This window comes from Phocoena sinus, chromosome 7 (genome assembly GCF_008692025.1).
Source record: "Phocoena sinus isolate mPhoSin1 chromosome 7, mPhoSin1.pri, whole genome shotgun sequence".
Lineage (NCBI taxonomy): Eukaryota > Metazoa > Chordata > Mammalia > Artiodactyla > Phocoenidae > Phocoena > Phocoena sinus.
This window is the reverse complement of record NC_045769.1, coordinates 98,806-121,676: the sequence shown is the minus strand read 5'-3', so window position 1 is coordinate 121,676 and position 22,871 is coordinate 98,806. Positions and strand designations below refer to the sequence as shown.

Genomic DNA, 22,871 nt, shown 5'->3' with positions numbered 1-22,871 from the left:
CAGGAAACTAGATCCTGCACGCTGCAACAAAGAACCTGCATGCCGCAACTAAGACCAGCGCAGCCAAATAAATAAATATAAAAAAAAAAAGAACTAATAAGACAATGTGGTAGGTTAAGATGGCCACAACTGCGCTACTCCTCCGATTGAGAGGTGGGGGTCTACTTTCCCCTCCCCTTGAGTCTGGGTTGGCCCCAGACTCAACCAATGGAATGTGGTGAGGTGATGGTTCTGGGATGACCAAGGTGAGGTCACAAGAGTCTGGCAGCTTCCACCAGGGCCTCCTGGAAATCTCCAGAAGCCCTGAGCAGCCACATAAGAAGCACAACTGGGCTGGAGAGGCAATGTGTAGGTGCTCTGGTCCCTGGTACCAGTTGAATGCAGCCTTCCAGCCACACCAGTGATCTCTACCGTATCACACAGAACAGAAGAATCATCTAACTGAGCCTTGCTAGAATGCCTGACCTACAAAAATTGTGAGCTCTAATAAAATGCTTCTTTTAAACCACAGAGTTTTCAGGTATTTTATTATGCAGCAGTAGATAACTGGAACATATACATACAGGTGTATGAACAAATGTTCACCAGAGCACTATTTATGGTAATGAAAGATTGGGAACAATCAAAATATTGTTCACCTATTAGGAGTCTGTTAAAGTATGGTACGCTAACACTGTGAAATATATCGAATAAACAGAATGACATAAAATTGAGTAAAACATGGCCAGAATTTGTGAAGAGTATTGTTAAAAATGTAAATGGTAGAAAAGTGGATAGTGTGACACCAATTAAGAAAACCAACAGCTCAATTTAAAAACTGGGCAAAAGATCTGAACAGACACCTCACCAAAGAGATGTACAGGTAGCAAATATGCATGTGAAAAGGTGCCCAACATCACTTGTCATTAGGGAATTGGAAATAAAATGAGATACCTCTACATGTCTATTAGCATGGCCAAAATCCAAAACACTGACAACACGAAATGCTGGCAAGGATGTGGAGCAACAGGAACTCTTATTCATTGCTGGTGGAAATGCAAAATAGTACAGCTCATTCTGGAAGACAGTTTGGTGGGTTCTTCCTTTTTTTTAAATAATTTTTATTTTTGGCTGCATTGGGTCTTTGTTGCTATGCTTGGGCTTTTCTCTAGTTGTGGCAAGCGGGGGCTACTGTTTGTTGTGGTGCACGGGCTTCTGATTGCGGTGGCTTCTCTTGTTGCGGATCATGGGCTCTAGGTGAGCAGGCTTCAGTAGTTGTGGCTCGCGGGCCCTAGAGCGCAGGCTCAGTAGTTGTGGCACAGGGGCTTAGTTGCTCCGTGGCATGTGGGATCTTCCTGGACCAGGGCTCGAACCCGTGTCTCCTGCATTGGCAGGCAGATTCTTAACCATTGCGCCTCCAGGGAAGTCCCAGTTTGGCAGTTTCTTACAGTGTGACCCAGCAATTACAGTTCTTGGTATTTACCCAAAGGAGTTTAAAAAAATGTCCACACGAAAACCAAAACACGAATGATTATAGCAGCTTTATTCATAATTGACAAAACTTGGATGCAACCAACATGTCTTCAGTAGGTTAATGGAGGGACTTCCCTGGTGGTCCAGTGGTTAAGACTCTGTGCTTCCACCGCAGGGGGTGCGGGTTCAATCCCTGGGTGGGGAACTAAGATCCCGTGTGCTGCGCGGCATGGCCAAAAATAGGTAACTAAATAATAGGTGAATGGATAAATTGTGGAACATATAGACAATGAAATATTCTTTAGCGTTAAGAAGAAATGAGCCATCCAGTCACGAAAAGGAATGGAGGAAACATAAAATGCCTATTACTAAGTGAAAGAAGTCAATCTGAAAGGGCTACATACTGTATGATTTCAACTATATGACATTCTGGAAAATGCAGAACTCGAGACAGTGAAAAGATCAGTATTTGCCAGGGGTTCGGGGGCAGGGAGAGGGATGAATAGGAGAAGCAGACGATTTTTAGGGCAGTGCAGCTATCCTGTATGATACCGTAATGGTGGATACTTAACATAATTGTACAACACAGAATGATTCGTAATGTAAACCATGGAATTTAGTTAATAATAATGTATCAGTATTGCTTCATCAATTTTAATAAATGTACCCCACCCATGGAAAATGTTTATAATAAAGGAAACCGTGTGTATGTGTGGAGGGGGTGTATACGAACTCTGTATTTGCTTCTCGATTTTTCTGAAAACCAAAAACTGCTCTAAAGTCTATTAATAAAAACACTTATCTACTTAAAACAATAAAAAGGTGGGTAGTGTGCAATTATGTACGCGAGCGCGCGTGTGTGCATCTTCACATCAAGCATTAAATGGGGCCAGAAAGGTTGCACCGAAACTGCTATCATTTAGATTGAAAGGTGAGCAAGATAATCACAGTCCTTTAACTTCGGGAGGTTGGGAACTGTAAATTCCTGTACAGTTTGAATTTCTACAATGAAGATAAAATTGGCAAAACAATGAACGTGTTTCCACTCTTAAATATCTGCCCGGGATTTAGTGAAGAGTTCACGGAGGAGGGTGTACCTTTAAACGTGCATTTTCAGTGATGAACGACTGCCCCCGCCGACCCCCGGAATCGCAGGAGTCTGGGTCCGCGGGGCCCCGGAAGCCGCTCCTCCTCGGGGTCGGGACGCGCTCCACCTCCCCGCTACCAGACACCTGCTCCGCCCGCCCAGCCGGGACCGCCCAGCTCCCGCGCGACACCTCGCGCGGCCCCGACCGGAAGCCGTGGGGCGGGTTCAGGCGGCGCCCCGCCCCTGAAAGCGACCAATAAGCGCGCGGGGCTCATTAATAGTGACCACGCCGGCCCCGCCTCCGCCTCTCGCGGGGCCACCGCCCGCGCATACCCAGAGCGCGGCCGCGGACGAAGATGGCGACCGCCATGTACTTGGAGCACTACCTGGACAGTAAGCGCCCCCCGCGCCCCCTAGGCCCACCGTCCTGGCCGGGCCGCACCCGCCACGCCCCCCCCCCGCCCCGCGCACTAGGCTCCGCGTGCGGACCCCGGGGCACGTGGGGGCGGCGGGACGGCCTGGAGGCGGCGGGAGCGGCTGAGGCACGCGCGGGGCGGGAGGGCCCACGAGGGAGGGGCACAGGGGGTGCGGCGCGGGGTCCCGCCGTCACGGCCGCGCCAATTCCAGGTGCGTCACGGCGGGGCGGGGGCCGGCGGGTGCTGGGCGGGGCCAGCGCGGCTCGGCTCCACCCTCCCAGGCTCAGCTCCGCCCACTTTCGCCATAGGCCCCGCTCTCTCCTCCCTAGGACCCGTCTTCCTTGGCTGGGCCCCGCCCCTCATTCACTAGGCCCCGCCAACTTCGTCGTCGGGCCCGCCCTCTCCGCCCTGGCCCCGCCCTCTCTGTCTAGGCCCCGCCCCTCCGAGTCCCGTCCCGCCCATTCCCGGACCCGCCCCCACCGCGGTGACCCACTAAGGTGGTCGAGTCTCAGTCCCTTGGGACTCTGGGCCGGGTTTGGGGGGGCCCAGGGCCTGAGGGTACTGGGTTCTGTGCCTGTTTGTGCTGTGACCTGGGAGTCCGCTTCCAAGCCTCAGTTCGTGCATCTGCAAGGCATGATGGCGCGGAGGGTCTCTGAGGGCACCTGTCTTTGCGCAGGGGGTTGGGGGCGGTACTTAGACGTGTGGGTAGGGTGTTCAAGGCAGTGATCATCATAGTGGGCCAACGTCCCGAGGCGTGCCACAGGTTGCACCCTCTGGAGGACTCCTGAGCAGGTGGTTATTTGCCGCATCTCACAGCGGGGGTGATGCTGCATCAGAGGCTAAGTAGCTTGTCAAGGTCACTCACTGGAGAGTGGCGATCCCACGTTTGAGCTCTGCGGTCCGACTCCAGTCTGGCCCTGGCGGGGGCATAGCCTGGGGATGCGGGCTGGTGGGAATTTTGCCTGGTAACTCTGGAGCCCTGTGCTGCACTGGGGATTTTCACTCATCCGGGCCTGGGCGGCCAGACCCCCACCCGAGGTTGCTGAGAGTAGGGAGTGAACCCCGGCCCCGGGGAAGGCAGTGGGGATCCAGCCCTCCCCAAGGGGGTCTCCCAGGCATGGCCCAACCTGAGCACAGCGTCCTGGGCCGGAGAGCACCGTGGAGGGAGGGGCTTCCCCACCATCGTCACTGGAGAGACCTATACCCAGGTGCCTGTTCTGGGTGCTGTGGCTTGCCCTCCTCTGACCCGGTGCCTGCCCAGGGGGCCCCAGGAGGAGGGTCTGAGGAACACGATTCCTGTCCTGTGAGGGACACCCATGTGAAGGCTTGCGGACGGAGGCCCCTGCTCACTCCCTGAGCACCTGCTGTGTGCCAAGAAAGCAGACATGATCCCTGTTTTCCTGGAACTGGCTCTCAAATGGAAGAGATAGAGTTTTTAAAAGTTCACAAAAGTTTAAAGGTCACAAAGGAGCCCAGCAGGTCTGAGAGTGCAGGGGTGGCACTGTCTTGAGAGCCCTGGTAGGACAGCAGGGGAGCCCACGGGGAGGCCATGGGTGGGTCTGTGCCGCTCTCTGTGTGAGCTGGGAAGCCCTGGGGCTTACGCAGCAGCTTTGTACAATCAGAGCTCTTGGAGCGGTCATCTGTGGAGGGGGCCTGTCCTGGCTGTGGACAGGTGGGGAGCTTGGCCTGGACCAGGAGCCTGGCCATGCGGACAGGAGAGCAGTGTGGGGCAGGGTCCTTACCTCTGCTGTCCCGCACAGTCTGTTTGATTTTAAATAAACTCAAGTAAAATGAGAAGTTCAGTCCCTCAGTTGTACTGGCCCCATGTCAGGTGCTCAGTAGCCCCGTGTGGCCAGTGCGCGCTGTGTCGGGAGGCTTTGTCTTGGCATAAAGTTCTACCGCACAGCCCTGGTGGGCACCGCCCAATGCCCTGAGTTCAGAGTAGAGTGGGAGGAGGGCAAGGAGGACCCCGGGGTTTGGGCTTGTTCTCTGTGGTGGGGCGTCTGCAGGGGAGGAGCGGCCTGGGGTCTGCGGTGGGAGAGTCGCACAGGCACGTTCCTCCCTCTGCCCTCTGTTCGCCTCTAGCTTCTCGAGTTTCTGACAAGTTCTGAAGCGCGTCAGCCGATTACCAGTGTGAAATAGGGGAGGGCTGGATTCCCCACTGTCTTCAGTGTTGGGCTCGTGTCCCTGAAAAAAGATACCTTGATTCTTCTGCTCTCCAAACTCTAAGAGAAACAGAAGCCAGAGTGGGCTTATTGTTTGTAGCCTTGAAGTATGAAGCTTGGAAGGTGGGGTTTTGTCCTGCTGTTGAGAAGCATGTGTCTGTGTTTCAGGTATTGAGAACCTACCCTGTGAGCTTCAGAGGAACTTCCAGCTGATGCGAGAGCTGGACCAGAGGACAGAAGGTGGGTTCAGAACTTTCAGAAGAGCCAGGGTGTGGGGAGCAGCTCCCCAAGTCCAGGAGCGGAGCACCGGGATCCTGGGGGTGGCGTACTGGTCTTCCAGGGACCTGGGGCAGTGGGGCTGCTGTCCAGCCTGGGCCACAGGTGTTGGGTAGTGTGTCAGAGAGAGTGCTGAGTCTTTTTTTTTTTTTTTGGCTGCGTTGGGTCTTTGTTGCTGCGCGCGGGCTTCTCTCTAGTTGTGGAGAGCAGGGTTTGCTCTTCGTTGCGGTGCGTGGGCTTCTCATTGCGGTGGCTTCTCTTGTTGTGGAGCACGGGCTCTAGGCACACGGGCTTCAGTAGTTGTGGCTTGTGGGCTCAGTAGTTGTGGCTCGCAGGCTCTAGAGCGCAGGCTTAGTAGCTGTGGCACATGGGCTTTGTTGCTCCGTGGCGTGTGGGATCTTCCTGGACCAAGGCTCAAACCCCTGTCCCCTGCACTGGCAGGTGGATTCCTAACCACTGCGCCACCAGGGAAGCCCCTAGTGCTGGGTCTTTAAAGTAAACTTAGTCCCTTGTGTCCCTACACGTCTCCATGTCACATCTTTATAATCGTCTTCCCCTCCCGCAGTCAAAATATTTGTTACCTTTTCTTTCCTTTAAAAGATTTTCTATTTTCAAACTGTGTACCTATTTTAAACAGTTAGTCCTTTTAGATCTTTTGGTATTTAACTCCCTATTTCTAAACAGTTCATTTTTGCTGCTATTTCTTACTTTATTTCCTTTTGGTTTTCGACTTTATCTATTCAGTTATTACAAAAAGTGAAGATTTACATCTCTAGTTGTGCCCTGCTCGGTTCATGCTCACACAACTCCCTCCCCCCGGCTCCTGGGTGTGATGGACTAGAATTTGAACTGTGGTGATGCTGTGCTGTCCAGTGATGCTCTTTCTTTCCTGGGCTGCTGTGTCGGTAGTTTACCGTATGCTATGCTCACATGCCCTGTTTGGAGTAACTGTCTTTTTCTTGGAGTTCTTAATTGCTTTTCTCGTTGGTTTTGTTCTCCTCGTTTTCAGTGTGCCTGCTGCACCAGGTTACCTGCCAGTTCCGTGTGTGCTCTCCATGGAGACCTCTCTCCTGGAGCCTCTGTCCTGCGGTCCCGTCCGGGCCGACAGTTTCCGGGCCTGCCGCGCACGCCTTGCCCTAGGTCTTCCTAGGCTCTCCCTTTGCTCCTCTTCGGCTTGGAGCCCTGTTTCCTAGGCTGTAAACATACTACTTCTTGATTTGCCCGTTTGTTTCAGAGGAGCCTTTTCTCTGGGAGCTTCCAGAAAGAACTTTACGGCAGGGTAAATTTCTTATACCATTGCATGTCTGAAAATGCAGCAGTGAATGGTTTGGCTGGGTATAGAATTCCAGATTGACAGGCCCCCCAGAATGTGGCAGGCGTTGCTGCGTTGTCTCCTAGCTTCTGTGTTGCTGTTGAGAAGTCTGACGTCATTTGGGTTTCTCATCCTTTGAATATGTGATCTTTTTTTTCCCTTTCCTGTTTAGAAGCTTTTAGGCTTTTCTCTTTATCCCTGAGGTTTTACATTTCATGGTGGTGTGCTTGGGCATGGGCACTTTTCCACTCATCGTGCTGGGCACATGTTTTGCAAGATTGGAATAGCTGTGGTTTTTCACTAAGGAACAGCTTCCTGACTAGTGAATGCAGAGATTTCTTTTATGGTGAGATAAAGCATTTGTATTCAGAAATAAGCATAAACATTTGTAGATTGCTTAGCAAATAGCACCTGGAGAACCTCTCTGCAGATGGAGAAATGGAGCCTCTAGTGCCTGGGGGCCTGTGTGATCCTCATGAGCAGGCCCCCCTTCCCCAAGGGGTACATCCTGAGTTTTCACCTGCAAGAATGGTTTTCTCACCTCTCTAAACCAAAGAGTTAAGAGTTGTGTCTGTCTTTGCCTTTAACATCAATGGAATCATACAATGTGTTTTCCTTTGTGTCTTGCTTTTCTCGCTCAGTGCCACCTTTTGTGGGATTAACCGATGTTTGTGTTTTTTGTTGCTGGGTAGCGTTCTGTTGTGTGAACGGACCACAGCTTATTTATCTGTTTCACTGTAGATTGGATGTTTGGGTTGTTTTCTGTTATCTGCAGTTATGAATGTTTTCCCGTGTGTACCCTGGCCTCTAAATCTTTAGGGTATGTACCTGAGAGTAGGCTGCCGGGTCATAGGTAAGGTGAGCACATCATTTATTATTCAAACAATAATAAATGGACTCTTCAAACTTGAGAGTCCAAGAGGGCACGATGAACCCTTGCTGGGGCAGCGTCATACGTTGGGACTGTCGTGGGCGCACTGCCCTGGTCGGGGTGTCTGCTTGTCTCCCTGATCCAAAGTGTTTGGGAAGGCTGTGCCCGCCACCGGTGGCCAGTTTGGGCCAGCCACTTCTTTGCTGGCACTTGTGGTTGTCAGACTTTATTGGTTGCCAGTCTGGTGAGCGTGTCCTGGCTTTTTGCCCATTACTCTATCAGACAAGAAAGCCGAGATCGACATCCTGGCTGCAGAGTATATCTCCACGGTGAAGACTCTGTCTCCGGGTCAGCGCGTGGAGCACCTGCAGAGGATCCAGAGCGCCTACAGCAAGTGCAGGGAGTACAGCGACGACAAGGTGCAGCTGGCCATGCAGACCTACGAGATGGTGAGGAGGGGGGGCGGGGTGGGGGCGGGGCCTCCCCTCGGACGCGCTCCTTGCTTTCACGCAGCAAGGGGGAGGCTGCTCGGGAAACGAGGCCGCGAGGTAGAGGCCGGGCTGCGATAGAGCGATGCCGCTAGAGAAGGTGCACGTTGGAGGAGTCCTCGTCCTGGAACCATTTCTGTGGTCTTGTGTCCTGTGCCCGTTTTGCTTGTTCATTTATATGTACTTTTAATGCTTGTTTTTGTCAGCTTTAGGTAAGGTCCTAGAATTGGTTTTGTCCAGTTTCCTTTCAATTCCGCTTCTCTTGGGGTTTGCAAGGTGGCACAAAGCCGTTCTGCGACGCACATGAGGTCGTGTAGTGAGGCTCCCGTCCTTGCCTCCCCCAATAAAACAGTGATTTTTTTTTTTTTTTTTTTTTTTTTGCGGTACGTGGGCCTCTCACTGTTGTGGCCTCTCCCGTTGTGGAGCACAGGCTCCGGACGCGCAGGCTCAGTGGCCATGGCTCACGGGCCCAGCCACTCCGCGGCATGTGGGATCTTCCCAGACCGGGGCACAAACCCGCGTTCCCTGCATCGGCAGGCGGACTCTCAACCACTGCACCACCAGGGAAGCCCTAAACAGTGATTTTTTTAAAGCCTGAAATCAGTTGTGTTTGAGAAAGAATCCTCTAGGAGGAGACCTTAATGCTTATGTTTGGGACTTCGATGCTCCAAAGTGCTAAATCCTTTGAGTAATCAGCCTGTCTTCCAAGGAGTTAGGTGTGATCAACGTCCTTAAGACAGTCTGTTTTCTCTCTGACGTGTAATGAAGCTTAGGACTGTGGTTCATTTCCAGTTGGGGGCCGTGATGGACGGTGTTGGACGGCTGTCACCAGCCAGCTAGTGCTGTGTCTCCTGACGTCCTTTTAGCTGCAGGAGCATCCCCTCTGTCACGGGCAGTTCTGTGCGGTCCTTCCTTCCAGCTCCGTCCGGAACTCCATCTTCAAATGTCATTTTCTGTTGACGAACCTATAGCTCTTCACATTTTACGTCAGGATCTAGTATCCAGGGTCCTCAGCCCTTTACTTAATTGCATCTTAACGGCTCTGTTTCTCATTGTTGCCTGCCTTCAAGGTTTTTTCCCTGAGTAGGATTTATTCTGTTGACGGGGAACAGAATGTGGGGAAAAGAGACCCTTGCATCAAGTTGGAAATAGCAGGCCTTGTTCTAGCAGAGTGTTGTTACTTCTAGATTCAATTTAAGGGCCAGACAGTGCTTTCTGCTTGACGTCAGGAGCATTTGTGACCCTGAGGCGTTTTGCTCTTGAGTTTCGAACGGAATGTGTGAGCATCCTTCTGTGTAGGTGGATAAGCACATCCGGAGGCTTGATGCGGACCTGGCTCGCTTCGAGGCGGACCTGAAGGACAAGATGGAGGGCAGCGACTTCGAAAGCTCTGGAGGACGGGGGCTAAAAAGCAAGTCTGTTAATTTTTCTTCATTTTGTTATTGTTAACTATGGAGTTCTGAAGAATTTTGTCTGATAAGTGTATTAGGAACATTATGGTAAATATCATATTTGGGTAAATCTTGTCCTGCTTCAGTGAAATCTGTGAACAAAGTTGTGGTCTTTATTGTTTCAGAAGGTCGAGGTCAGAAAGAAAAGAGGGGCTCCCGGGGTCGTGGCAGGAGGACCTCAGAAGAAGACACCCCAAAGAAGAAGAAGCATAAAGGAGGGTGAGAGGTGCTTTTTTTCTCTTTTTCCCTGAAGAACACCATTGGTATTTGCTCAGGATGGAAACACCGGTGACTGCTAAGGCTGAGGAAGTGCTTACCTGTACGAGGTGTGCTGTAGCTTTTTGCTTTACCCATGCCAGGTGTGCTGTAGTTCTTCCTGCTTTGCCTGTGCCAGGTGTGCTGCAGCTCTTCCTGCTTTGCCCGTGTCGGGTCAGTTGGTCCTCACGGCAACTTGAGGGAGCAGTGTTGCAGTCTTGGAGACCGAGGCTTCAGAGCTCCTGGGTTTGCACCAGGCGGTCTGACTCCAGAACCCATTCTCTTAGCCACTGCGTGCCCTGCCTCTTAAGAGACACGGTGATGTTTGGTGCGGTTCAAGCTAAGCCACTTCCTAGTAGCTGTATACACATCTGTTGATCATTTTATATATAAATACATGTTTTAGATGTATTCATTTTTAAATTGTGTGACTGCATTTATTAAATATCCATGTCATTTAACTTGAACTTCAGGATGTTTCATTTAAAGCACTCTCTCACTTGCTGCCCCCTCCCCACCAAGAGAGCTTCATAGAACATGAATGGGATGCTTCATCCTCCAAGATGGTGTAACATTGCTTCATAGGAGATGCTAAAATGCCAAGTGGCTTCTGTGGAGGTGATTCTGACGGTTATGGGGAGAGCTCAGAAGAGTTAGTTTTCGGCAGAAGAAAAGTTTTGGTTCTTAAACCTAGTGTTTAAACTTTTATCTTTAAAAAAAAAACAAACCCCAAATAGTGTTTTTGTATTGTAAAGTAATGCACAGATGCAGAAGACCACACAACAAACGTGTGGTTTAACGAATTACTGTAAGAGGCACCTCCTTGTAATCATTGCCTGGCCGGTGACTAACGCTCCCTGGGGGGCCCTTCCCTGTGCCCCTTCAGAATCACCACTTCCTCAGCTCCAGACACACATGACCCACACAGACAGGGTGTTCACTTCCATTCTTTCTTTGTAGTTTTGTCCCTGACACAGTACACTCCTGGACCCTATAGTTTAGTCTTGTTGCTTTTTTTTTTAACCTTTTAGATTAACTTCATTAAGGAATAATTTACATAACAATAAAATGTTTTCATTATAAGTATACAGTTTGATGCTGTATTCAACTTCTTTAAGGTTATAGAACTAGTCAACCTTTCTATTTCTTCTTGAGTCAGTTTTGGTAATCTACATCTTTCAAGGAATTTGTTGTTTCATATAAGTTGTCACATTTATTGACATCAAGTTATTCATAATATTACTTTATTATTCTTCTGATGTTGTAGGTTCTGTACTGATGCTCACTCTTTTAGACCTGAAATTGATGATTTATGTCTTCTCTCATTTTGCCTTGATCTTTTCAGAAAACTAGCTTTTGGTTTCATTGATTTTTTTCCTCTACTGTTTGTCTTCTATTGCACTTATTTCTGCTAATATCTTTATTCTTTCTGTCCTCCTACTTAGCCTGGATTTATTTTGCTTTTCTTTTTCCAGCTTTTTATGGTAGAAGTAGCTTAGTAGCTTAGTATGATTTTCATACTTCCCTTCTTTTCTAATATAAATATTTAAAGCTATAAACTTTCTTCTAATTACTGTTTTAGCTGCGTCACACAAATTTTGATATGTTTTTGTTTTTATTCCATTCAGAGTATTTAAAATTTTCTTTTGTGATTTTTCTTTGACCCGTAGCTTATGTAGAAGTATGTTTCTCAGCTCCCAAATAATTTGAGATTTTCCAGGTAACTTTCTAATTTCAATTTCTAATTTAATTTTGCTGTGATCAGAGAACTTCTGTAATTGAAATTATCTGAAAGTGATTAAGTTTTAGGTTATGGTTTATGGTCTATTTTTCTGAATGTTCCATATATACTTGAAAGCAATGTGTATCTTACTGTTGTTGGGTAGATGTCAATTATATAACTTGGTTGACAGCACTGTTCAAGTTTTATGTATCCTGACAGATACTCTGTTTACTTGTATAAATTACTGAGAGAAGAGTGTTGAGATCACCAACACTAGACATGGATTTGTCTATTTCTCCTCCTGCTTTGTCAGTTTCTGCTTCATATATTTTGAAGCTATGTTATTTGGAGGTACATACACATTTAGGTTTTTTAAAAATAATTGACTCCTTTATCATTATTTATTTTGTTGTCCTTCTTTGTTTTGAAGTCTGTTTTGTCTAATATTACTATAGCCATTCCAAGTGTCTTACAGTGAGTTTTTACATGGTGTGTTTTTTCCCTTTTTCATTCTTTTACTTTCACCACATTTGTGTTTTTGTATTTAGAGTGAGTTTCTTGAAAGCAGCAAATAATTGAGTGTTGCTTTTTTATCTAGTCTGAAAATTTCCTTCTTTTCATTGCACTGTTTAGACTATTCAGATTTAATGTAATTAGTGATATGGTTGGATTTAAATTTACTATCTTGCTATTAGTTGTCTCCTTGTCCCATCTGTTCTTTTCCTGTCTTCTTTTGGATTAATCATGTATTTTTTCAGTATTCCATTTTTTTTAAGTGGGTGTCAGTGGTATCTCAAAGAAGTCTTAGTTTTCATTTTATTTATTTTTTATTTTTTGTTTGTTTGTTTTTTGGCTGCGCAGCATGGCTTGTGGGATCTTAGTTCCATGATCTAACCAGGTCCCTGACAGTGAAAGTGCTGTGTCCTAACCATTGGACCACCAGGGAATTTCTTCAGTGTTCCATTTTAAGGACTATTCAAGTGTGTATACCCTGTTTCATTAACTTATCACAAAGAATTGCAAATAATACTGTACTATTTCATGTTTAATGTAAGAGCCTACATGAGTATTCTTTTGTTTTCTGCCTCCTGTCCTTTGTGCTATTATCAAAATTTTTACTTCTACGTATGACATAAGTCTCTGAATATATTGTTGTTATTGTTTTAGGTCTAAATCATTGCTTATCTTAAACATTTTAAAATATGAGAAAAAGTTTTTTTTTTTTTTTTTTGAGAAAAAGTTTTATAGTTAGTCCATATATTTACCATTTCCAATGCCCTTCACTATATGTAGATGCAGATTTCCATCTGGTATCATTTCTCTTCTGCCTGAAGAACTTTCTTTAACATTTTTTTTTTTTTTTTTTTTGCGGTACATGGGCCTCTCACTGTTGTGGCCTCTCCCTTTGCGGAGCACAGGCTCCGGACGCGCAGGCTCAGTGGCCATGGCTCACGGGCCCAGCCGCTCCACGGCATGTGGAATCTTCCCAGACCGGGGCATAAACCCGTGTCCCCTGCATCGGCAGGTAGACTCGCAACCACTGTGCCACCAGGGAAGCCCTCTTTAACATTTTTTACAGTGCAGGTTTGCTGATGGTGATGAATTTTCTGTTTTTGTTTCTTTGAAAATATCTTTATTTCACTTCCATCTTTGAAGGATATTCTTGTTGGATATAAAGTTTTAGGTTGACTTCTTTTTTTCTTTCGTCACTAAAGATGTCCTGTTGTTTTCCATCTTGCATTGATTCTGATGAGAAATTAGTGGTAATTCTTATCTTTGTTCTTCTGTATATAAGTGGCTTTGTTTATTTTTGCTGCTTCTAAGGTTTCCATTTAGCAACTTGATTTTTAAAAAAATTTATTTGTTTTATTTATTTATTTTTGGCTGTGATGGGTCTTCATTGCCGCACGCGGGCTTTCTCTAATTGTGGTGAGCGGGGGCTGCTCTTCGTTGCGGTACGCAGCTTATTACTGTGGTGGCTTCTCTTGTTGTGGAGCATGAGCACTAGGTGCACGGGCTTCAGTAGTTGCAGCATGCAGGCTCAGTAGTTGTGGCTCGCAGGCTCCGGAGCGCAGGCTCAGTAGTTGTGGCGCAGGGCTTAATTGCTTTGCGGCATGTGGGATCTTCCTGGACCAGGGCTCGAACCCGTGTCCCCTGCATTGGCAGGCAGATTCTCAACCACTGCTCCACCAGGGAAGTCCACAGCAACTTGATTTTTAACAACTTAATTATGTGTCCTCATGTGTGTGTTTTGTGTGTTTTCTGTTTGGAGCTCATTGAGCTTCTGGGAACTGTTAGTTTATAGTTTGCATCAAATTTGTAATTTTTCAGCCAGTTTTTCAAATTTTTTTTTCTGCTCTCTTTTGTTCTTTTTATGGACTCCAATCATATATGTGTGTTAGCTTGATATTTTCCTACAGATCACTGAGGCTCTGCTTATTATTTTGTCAGAAATTTTCTTTCTACGCTTCCATTTGGATAGTTTCTATTACTTTATCTTCAAGTCTTTTCTTCCTTGTTGTCTAATTTAATCTTAATCTCCTTTAGTGAATCTTTGATTTAAGAAATTTTCTTATCAGGAAGTTCTGTTTCTTTTTTTATATACTTGCCATTTCTGTTATTACACATATATTTTCCTTTATATCTTTGAATATATCATTTTACAACAGCTTTTTAAAAAACGTTCTCTTCTGATTCTGTCATTTCCAGGTCTATTTCTTTTTTTTGTTGTTTTAAAGCTGCTTTATTAAGGTATGATTGATATACAAAGAACAGTATATATTTAATGCATACATTTTGATGAGTTTGGCAGGTCTGTTTCTGTTGACTGCTTTTTCTCTGGTTGTAAGTCACATTTTCCTCCTCCACATGTCTAGTCAGTTTTTTAAAATTTATTTTTGGCTGCATTGGGTCTTCGTTGCTGCACATGGGCTTTCTCTGGTTGCGGCGAGCGGGGGCTACTCTTTGTTGCAGTGCACGGGCTTCTCATTGTGGTGGCTTCTCCTGTTGCGGAGCATGGGCTCTAGGTGCACGACTTCAGTAGTTGTGGTGCACAGGCTCAGTAGTTGTGGCGCACAGGCTCAGTAGTTGTGGCGCACGGGCTCAGTAGTTGTGGCGCACGGGCTTAGTTGCTCTGCAGCATGTGGGATCTTCCCAGACCAGGGCTTGAAGCCATGTCCCCTGCATTGGCAGGCAGATTCTTAACCACTGTGCCACCAGGGAAGTCCATCTAGCATTTTTAAAAATTTTTATTTATTTAATTTATTTTATTTTTGGCTGCATTGGGTCTTTGTTGCTGCGTGTGGGCTTTCTCTAGTTGCTGCGAGCGGGGGCTACTCTTTGTTGTGGTACGTGGGCTTCTCATTGCGGTGGCTTCTCTTGTTGCAGAGCACAGGCACTAGGCATGCGCAGCCTCAGTAGTTGTGGTGCACGCGCTTAGTTGCTCCGCGGCGTGTGGGATCTTCCCGGACCAGGGCTCAAATCCGTGTCTCCTGCATTGGCAGGCAGATTCTTAACAACTGCAACACCAGGGAAGCCCCCATCTAGTAAGTTTTGACTCATTGTTAAGACAGTGTCAGTGTTATGTGGTTGAATATCAGGATTTTGTTGTCTTCGTTTAATGGGTGTTGAATTTTAAAAATTCATTTAAATTTTTGTCACTAGTTTAATCACCTGTGGAGCAGCTTGATCCTTTGTAGGCACATTTTTAACGTTGGTTAAAAAAAGCCTTTTTCTTAATATGCCAGATAGTAAATATTTTAGGCTTGTAGGCCATATTGTCTCTGTTGTGACCACTCAACTCTGCTGTTTAATATTGAAAGCATCCACAGAAAATATGTAGTTGAATGATGTGACTGTGTTTCATTAACACTTTATTTGTAGAAAAGGCAGCCAACTGCAGGCTGTATTTTGCCAACCCCTAGGTTAGAGTAGCCTTTACTCTAGGGTTGGTTAAACCCTCCTGCTAAGGTGTGACCCTTCTGTGTTCTCCTCTGAATGTATTTGGTGTTTTGACGAGGTCTCTCCATGCTGGCTGGTTGGAACTTGAATGTTGCCCAGGCTGCGTGTGAGCTCTGGGTTCAGCTCACGGGTCCCTGGTATTCTCTGCCTGGCCTTGTGGATTGTCAGTCCGTGCACGGGCAGCTTAATCTTTAGCTAAAAACTCAAATGGATCTGTTTGCAGATTTCCGGAGTGCACTTTCTCTAGCTTCCTCCTTTCCAGCACCCTGCCCCCAAGTTCCAGCAGCCTCACCCTCCCTGAGCTTTGGGTTTTCCCTCCTTCTAGACATGCAGGCTTTTGCTCCTCTCTAAGGACTGGCGTGTGGAACGTGCCTCTGGGCAGAAAGCTGAGAAGGTCATAGGTCTCACCTGGCTTGTTTACCTTCTCAGGATCGCTGTCCTGTGCTGCCTTCTGTGTAGTGTCTGGTAACTCCTACTTCAGGTGTCTTGTCCAGTTTTCTACTTGTTCATAGTAGGAGGGCAGTGCAGTACCTGTTATTTTGTCAGGGTCTTTGTTTAGGTAAAGTTTCTTTAATGCGTAAGTTTTTCTCCATCCTTTTCTTTTCTTCATAATTTTCCTTCTTGAAGGACCTGCGCTGTTTGGCTTGTAGCGTTCTCCAGAGTCTGGATGTTGCCGATGAGATGTGAACCCTCGCGAGAGCCTCTTTGTTGAGCATTTAGACGGTGCGTCTCCTTCTTGTCTGCTCTGCAGGGGGATCCTGGGGAATGCACTGACCTGTGTGTGTTCTTACTGAAGCCGGTTTTGTAGATCTGGCAGGACATTTAATGCTGGGCCATGAGATCTGTGTCAGAGGTGATTGAAAGCATCTGCCTTATGGGGGATGTTTGTTGACTGTGTGGGAACAGTTAGGCTGTGTCCGTTGCAGATGGGTGAGGCCATAAACGTTACAGGTGACCCTTGAACAATGTGGGGCTGGGGGCACCAGCCCTCCATGCAGTTGGAAGTCCGTGTATTACCTTACAGGCAGCCCTCTGAGTCTGAGGTGCCACATCTGAGGGCTCATCGACCACGGGTCGCGTAGCGCTGTAGCGTGTACTCACTGAAGAAAACCTGTGTGTAAGTGGGCTCACGCACTCCAGGCCCGCCTTGGTCAAGGGCCGTAAGTCCGCATATACTGTAGTCTTCGTTCTGGAGCACCCATTTGATTCCTTTTTTACGGATTTTAGTTCCTTTTTGAAAAGTCTCCATATTTGCATCCCTGTTACTTACGTTTTCTTCATAATGTGTGTTTAAAGCCCTTCTCTGCTAATTTTAACATCTGGGTCGTCTCTGCATCTGCTTCTGTCTGCCCACTTTCCTGTGGTTACCACTCCTGCTTTTTCACGTCATGTACTTGTCTCATTGTCTGGCCTTGGAGGCACGTGGAGAGGGCTTGCCCTTCTTTGGTCCAGGCAGATGGAGCAGGCTTGGGGCGGGGTGGTGAAGGTGGCAGGGGGCCTCCCGGCTCCTGACGGAGAAGCCAGAGTGTCTGTTTTGCTGCTGCAGTGGCTGTCTGTGGGCGGTGCTTGGCTTTCCTTCCTGCGGAGGCCTGGAGGAGGAGGCTGGCTGCTCAGAGACCAGGGATGTCACTCTGCAGCCTCTGCGTGGCCCCAGGGTCAGTAAGTGGACTGTAGGGTCACGGCCGTGTGTGCGGGGTCCTGCAGAGTCGGTATGGTCCCCAGTGGGCCTCCAGGCCTCGGCTGAGCACGGGAGATGGATGGCCTGCTCCCTCGGCTGCTGCCTCTTCCTCAGCCCTGGGGCATCTTGCCTGTGTCACTGCACAGCTGTCCAGTGTCTTTGAAGTGTGACCTCACTGTCTGTCGGGTTTGTCTTCCACCTCGTGGTGGCAGCAGTGTTCCGCGCCTTTCTGCTCCTTCCTGCTTAGGGCTTGGGGGCTTGCCGGCCTCCTCTGGGGATGAGCAGGTGTTCTCCTGTGTCCCTTCCTCTCCATGAGCCCCCTTGGAGGGACAAGACCCTGGCTCCCTGGTGCAGTGGGAGCCTCCCTGACGAGTGCATGCCTGGCCATGGCTCAGACCTTGGGGATGACCCAGGTGTCTCACCCCGTCTCTGCGGATGCGCTGGAGCCGGCCGGGCCCACAGCTTCCCCTCACTGAGGGGGCTGGCGTGCATGTCGCTGGCTGCTGTTCGTAGCGCTGGCCGCAGCAGCGGCAGGTGAGAAGGGGTAGTCAGGGGTGGCAACGTTGGCAGAGCCCTCGGTAAGTCAGGCTGGACCCGGCGCTTCTGCGTGAACCGTTTCCTCTCCACGGCCACCCTGGGCGGTGGTGCCGTGACTGCCCCAGTTTACAGGCAGAGGGGGCCGGGGGTGCTGAGGCCTGCCCTGAAGGCCCGCTCTGCTGTGTGACCGGGGGCGCCCTGTCCCCGGGGGCCATTGGGGCAGGACGGGGCCGGGACGGTGTCTGGAGAGGACAGGACACCCACGGGCCGGGTGCGGGCCAGTGTACCCCGTCTGCTGGTGCTGTGGCTTCACGGCCTGCCTTGGGGTGATGCTGCGGTTCCAGGGTCAGAGGCAGGTCCTGTTGCCCTGCGGGGCCAGGCAGGGGGGCCACCTGAATGGCGAGCGCCAGACCTCGGGTGCGTCCTTGCCGTCTGTACAGCCCATGAGCCAGGCAGGATCTGCGTGCGGACGCGGGGGCCGTTCCTCCTGAGGATGAGTAGCCGTGCCTGTCGGGGGGTGTGTCCTGAAGCGCCTGGGACGCGCGTGGGGGGCGAAGCGTGTGGGGCTCCCTGGGGTGGCTGCTGAAGGGTGCCCACTGAAGGGTGCCCACCACGTCCTGGGGTCCGGAGCGAGGGGCAGCACTGCTGCCTGAGGGGTCACCCTGGCCTGCCCCAGGGATGGGCTCGGCCAGCAAGAAGGGCCCTCGTGGGCTCAGCCCCCGTGACCTCCCGGCCGCTTCCCTCCACCCTCCCATCCCGGAGCCCCCTCCAGGCCAGACTGGAGGAGCGGTGGTGTGGGGTCCCAGGCCTGCTTGCTGGCTGGAGGTGTCTTCGCTGGGGGGTCCCCACAAGCCCTGCAGCCTCTCCTACTGCCACGCACCCTGCCAGTGCCCTTGAACCCGGGGTGACGGGCGCAGGTTGCGCGGCAGCTGGAACTGTGCAGCGTGGTCGAGCCTCAAGCAGAACGCACGGAGCAGACGAGGCGAGGTCTGTGCCGGAGGCGGGAAGGCGGGAAGCACCGCAGGAGAGGCCTGAGTCTGCTGGTGGGTGGCTGCCGCGGGGGTTTGCACTGATTCCCCCGGGGGGCACCTGGGAGGGAGGCCCCTGGCGGCAGGACAGGACCCTGCGGGCGGTGACACAGCGCCCCAGCCCGAAGGCCTGCTCGTGGCTGTGCCTGAAGCAGTTTGAAAGCACAGGGGCCAGGACGCGTTTCCATGACGCTCCCAGAGACGGAGAGCAGAGCCCACACAGAGGGAGGGCCCTGGGTGGCAGCTGCACGGGCACCGAGCATACTTGTGTCAGGGACGGTGTGCGGCTGGGGCGCCTCGCTGGGCCGGAGGCAGGTCGCAAAGGCACAGCGTTTCTAGACTCTGGTGCACAGGGAGCACGTGAGCAGTGAATCCCTTGGGGGACCAGATTTTCTTCGTTTCACTCCGGTCAGTGTATTCAGATGGCCCGGCGGCCGCCATGTCTTAGCTTTCCTTTTGCCGTGTTCCTCGTGTGACTTGCTGTGTTTGGTTAGCAAGTATGCATTTGAATCTGCGCCTGTACTTTTTATTTTGGGGGTGGGGGTGGGGGAGGGAGGGTTTTCTTTCTGTACTGGTGGGAACGTACTGTTTGTCTACACCAGCCTGAGCTCACGGTTTTTGTTTTAAATAACGAAACACATGAGAGTCGATTCCACGAGCCCTTCCCTGTGTGCGCTGCAGAGCCGCAGGCAGCAGATTGGAGGGCGGTGTGGACAGTGCAGGGGTCTGGCTGGGCTGTGGGTGGAGCCCAGAGGGCAGCTGGGGAGTGCAGGGCGACAGGCCGCTTCCCTGGCGTGGGTAGGTGAGGGCGGCCCTGCTGACAGTGGGCAGCTAGGTGGGTGGTGGTGGGCTCCTGGGGGTCAGGGCCAGGGCAGGGCGAGGGGGGCAGGGGCTCCTGTGGCTCTCGCGGCGAGGCGGTGGCCCTTCTTGTGGGGGAGGTGCAGGGCGAGCTGGCGGAGCCAGGGCTGCTCAGACACCTGGGCTGCCTGGATGGGCTCAGGTGGGTTCTCGGATATTGCCAGGTGTCCACTGGTGGTGGTGGCGTGTGCCTGCCCCGGCCGGGGAGAGGCCGCGGGAGCCTGCTGGGGCTGACCCAGGCTGGGGGAGGAGCTCGGGGAGCAGGCCCCATTGGGCGGGGAGCCAGGGCTGGGCATGGTTCCTGTCCCTGGGGGGACTGGTCTGGACGCTGAGTGGTGAGCGCCTCCCCCCGACACCCTCCCACGCCTTCGTGCACGGCCTTGTCTGGCGCCATCCGGGGCAGCTCGTCCCTCTACCCTCCCACTCACCGCTGTCGTTTCCCCGCAGGTCGGAGTTCACCGATACCATCCTGTCGGTGCATCCCTCTGACGTGCTGGACATGCCCGTGGACCCAAACGAGCCTACCTACTGCCTGTGCCACCAGGTGTCCTACGGGGAGATGATCGGCTGTGACAACCCGGATGTGAGTGGGGCCTCGCTGAGGCCTGGGGCGGCGCCCTCGGGGCGGGTGGCGCCCGGGTGGCGCCCGGAGCGCGGGGCTGACCACCACCTCCTTCGCCTTGCAGTGCCCCATCGAGTGGTTTCACTTCGCCTGTGTGGACCTGACCACGAAGCCCAAAGGAAAATGGTCAGTATGGGCGCCGGCTTTCCTGGAGAACTGGGTGAGCGGCTGGGCTGGGGGCCTGCCTGCCGCCACTGGTCGTGGTCCCCGGGGCCGAGCTGCAGGGTACACCCACCCGCCTCACACGGGGTCGCGGCTTTTATTACGTTTGCATAGTGAAGGGACCTATGAGCAACATGGGTTTGAACTGCTTAGATGCAGTTATTTTTCAATGGTAAGCATTGCTGTGCTCCGTGATTCCCAGTGGGTTGGATCTGCGGTGTGGAGGAACCGCTGGTATGGACGGCCGACTGTAAGTCGACTGTGCAAAGAGTCGGTGCTCCAACCCCTGCCTTGATCAAAGGTGACCTGCACTTCCTGTTCCCCCAAACCACGGCCATTCTGACTGTTGAGTGAGGCAGAGATGATTACAGATGCAAACAGAGAATGAGGAGTTCTTCCCCGGGGAGCTTTGACGAAACACAAAGAACGTTAACTAGGTCTTGGCCGGGCGCAGGCCAGGCACCCTCAGTGCCGCGGGCTTTCCGTTCCATCGAGAAGACGTGCCCTGGCTCATGGCGCCGTCTATTCTGTCCTGTGTTCAGTGGGCAGCGGCAGCTTTAGTGTGCATAGGAATCTGGTTTTGCTGACCTGTGCCGAAGCGAAGTCCCGGGAACAGGAGGCAGGGAGGGCGATTTGAGTTTGACTGGGACGTGGTGGGTTCGAATTGTTTGTGGGACTTCTGCGTGGAAGAGTCTAGTAGGCACTGGAAAATCATTTCCTTCTGGGAGGAGAGGGTCTGCCCACCACTTGCTGGGAACAGGGCGGGACGCGCAGAGCCGGCCGGGAAGCCAGGGCGCCGCGGCCCCAGCCCGCTGCTGTCTAACTCCCGACTTCCCTGGACTCCCCTGGGAGATGGCAGAGAGCAGGCTGCTTCCCGCCTAGGTCTGAGACCTGAGCCCGTGTCTGGGAGTCTGCACCCCGTGCTCGCTGGTGCAGTGTTGCCCTCCACCCCAGGGCCCGGCAGGGCCAGGGTCACTCGCTGGCCTGGACCAGGTGCTGGTGGCCGGGGCCGGGGCAGATGCATCACGCAGGATCAGCTGCCTCCCTTCTGTTACGGGGCTGCCAGGGCCCAGGAGGGACCCAGAGCAGCCCCCTGTGTCTCTGGCTCTGGAACCTGCTCGCCCAGGGCCACCAGGGCCCGCTCAGCCCCGTGGGGCGGGCGGGGCTCTGCTCCTCTGCCAGGTTAAGGGGCCCCGCCCGACTGCCCGCCTCCGGTTTGGTCCCAGTGGCGCTGTCGTCGCACAGGGAGGACCCGTGAGCTTGATCCAGAGGAAAGCCCGTGTGTAAGCACCATGCTGCTCGCCGACCCGAATCTTATCCGCCGACTTTAGAACAGACGTGCTGGATGGAATGGCCGCGTGGGGGCTTTTCCCCGATGGGAAGGCTGCACGCTCTGCGTTTGTGGGTCTCTGTCCTGGTGCCGTTTCAGCAGCGTCCAGCCATCCTGGAAACGGGGTCTGGCTGCCCACGTGCAAAGGGCCCCTCACTGTGCCTTTCTCATCACAGGTTCTGTCCACGGTGTGTTCAGGAAAGGAGGAAGAAGAAGTAAGGAAGAGGCGGACGCCCGGACCCGAAGAACACGTTAATACATCCCTTCATTCACGTCGCAATATTTTATCTTCATTTTAAAACGACCTTGTTTCCAATGATATTTAATAACTCAATGGCCAGTTGTAATTCTGGATATTTCCTAAAACAAACAAGAAGCCACCTGAGCCCTGTTGCCCAGAGGAGTGCCCCTAGGGGACTTACCACAGTGACTCCATTCTCATGACTTTTCGTACAGACCCCTGGCCCCAAGCATGGCGGTCACAGCGAGTGGCCCCAGGACTTCGAGGGGTGTGCGTGCCTGGTACACTGCCATCGCTTTGCAGCTGGGGGTGTGAGCCCTGGTCATCTGTCTGTGGTTTCCCGGGGCTGCTCCCCGAGAGCCCGGCACCACTGCAGGCGCCTCTGACCCTCACTGAGAGCGGTGCGTGTGGAGCCTGGTGACGAGCCTGGGAGGGGCCGGCTCTCCCCGGGGCGGGCAGGGGTCTCAGCTTCGCTGTGCACTGCCTTTTCATCTGGACTCCCACTTCCCTCCATGAGGGGTTTACTTTCTGGAGTAAACGGCTCTCCATTAGCGAACGATAAGAGACGGCCCAGCAGACGGGCTGATGTTCTGTTTCCCTGGGAATTCCTGGCGTTTTTACTGTGAAGATGAGTTACCGTGGTGGCATGAAGATAGTGGTCTGTGTGAACATGGAGTGAGTCCAAGCCGCTAGGGGCTGATGGGAAACCTGTTCATTTGCACAGCAGATGAGCAGCTTAGATCAAGGAGACAATTATGTGATGTGATTCGTGAATTTCCTGTGCCACAATAGCAATTCTGGATGAAGCTAGGAAACTAGTGTCCTTTCTCTTTAAACAGCATTCACCAAACCGACTTTGAACCGTCTTTTTGGTAACAGTTGGGGGAGGTTGCGTACCTTTGGTGTGTTGATTCCGTGTGTCGTGGTGGTCCAGAAAGCGTGACTTCTGCAGGTGTCCT

At 51.4% G+C, this 22,871-nt stretch overlaps 1 protein-coding gene across 1 annotated transcript; it reads left to right on the top strand.

Moving 5' to 3' along the window:
* Positions 1-2,828: 2,828 nt before the first annotated feature.
* On the top strand, positions 2,829-22,005 carry ING5 (inhibitor of growth family member 5). The gene is made up of 8 exons (XM_032638100.1): positions 2,829-2,932; positions 5,289-5,360; positions 7,862-8,028; positions 9,367-9,478; positions 9,644-9,737; positions 20,005-20,140; positions 20,244-20,305; positions 21,848-22,005. The coding sequence occupies exons 1-8, from the start codon at positions 2,896-2,898 to the stop codon at positions 21,888-21,890; spliced, it is 723 nt and encodes a 240-aa protein (XP_032493991.1). The 5' UTR covers positions 2,829-2,895; the 3' UTR covers positions 21,891-22,005.
* Positions 22,006-22,871: the final 866 nt, after the last annotated feature.

Coding starts and splice junctions, on each gene's coding strand:
- ING5 (XM_032638100.1), top strand. CDS start 2,896: ATGGCGACCGCCATGTACTTGGAGCACTACCTGGACA. Junction 2,933..5,288: donor CTTGGAGCACTACCTGGACA/GTAAGCGCCCCC, acceptor TCTGTGTTTCAG/GTATTGAGAACCTACCCTGT. Junction 9,738..20,004: donor AAGAAGAAGCATAAAGGAGG/GTGAGAGGTGCT, acceptor GTTTCCCCGCAG/GTCGGAGTTCACCGATACCA.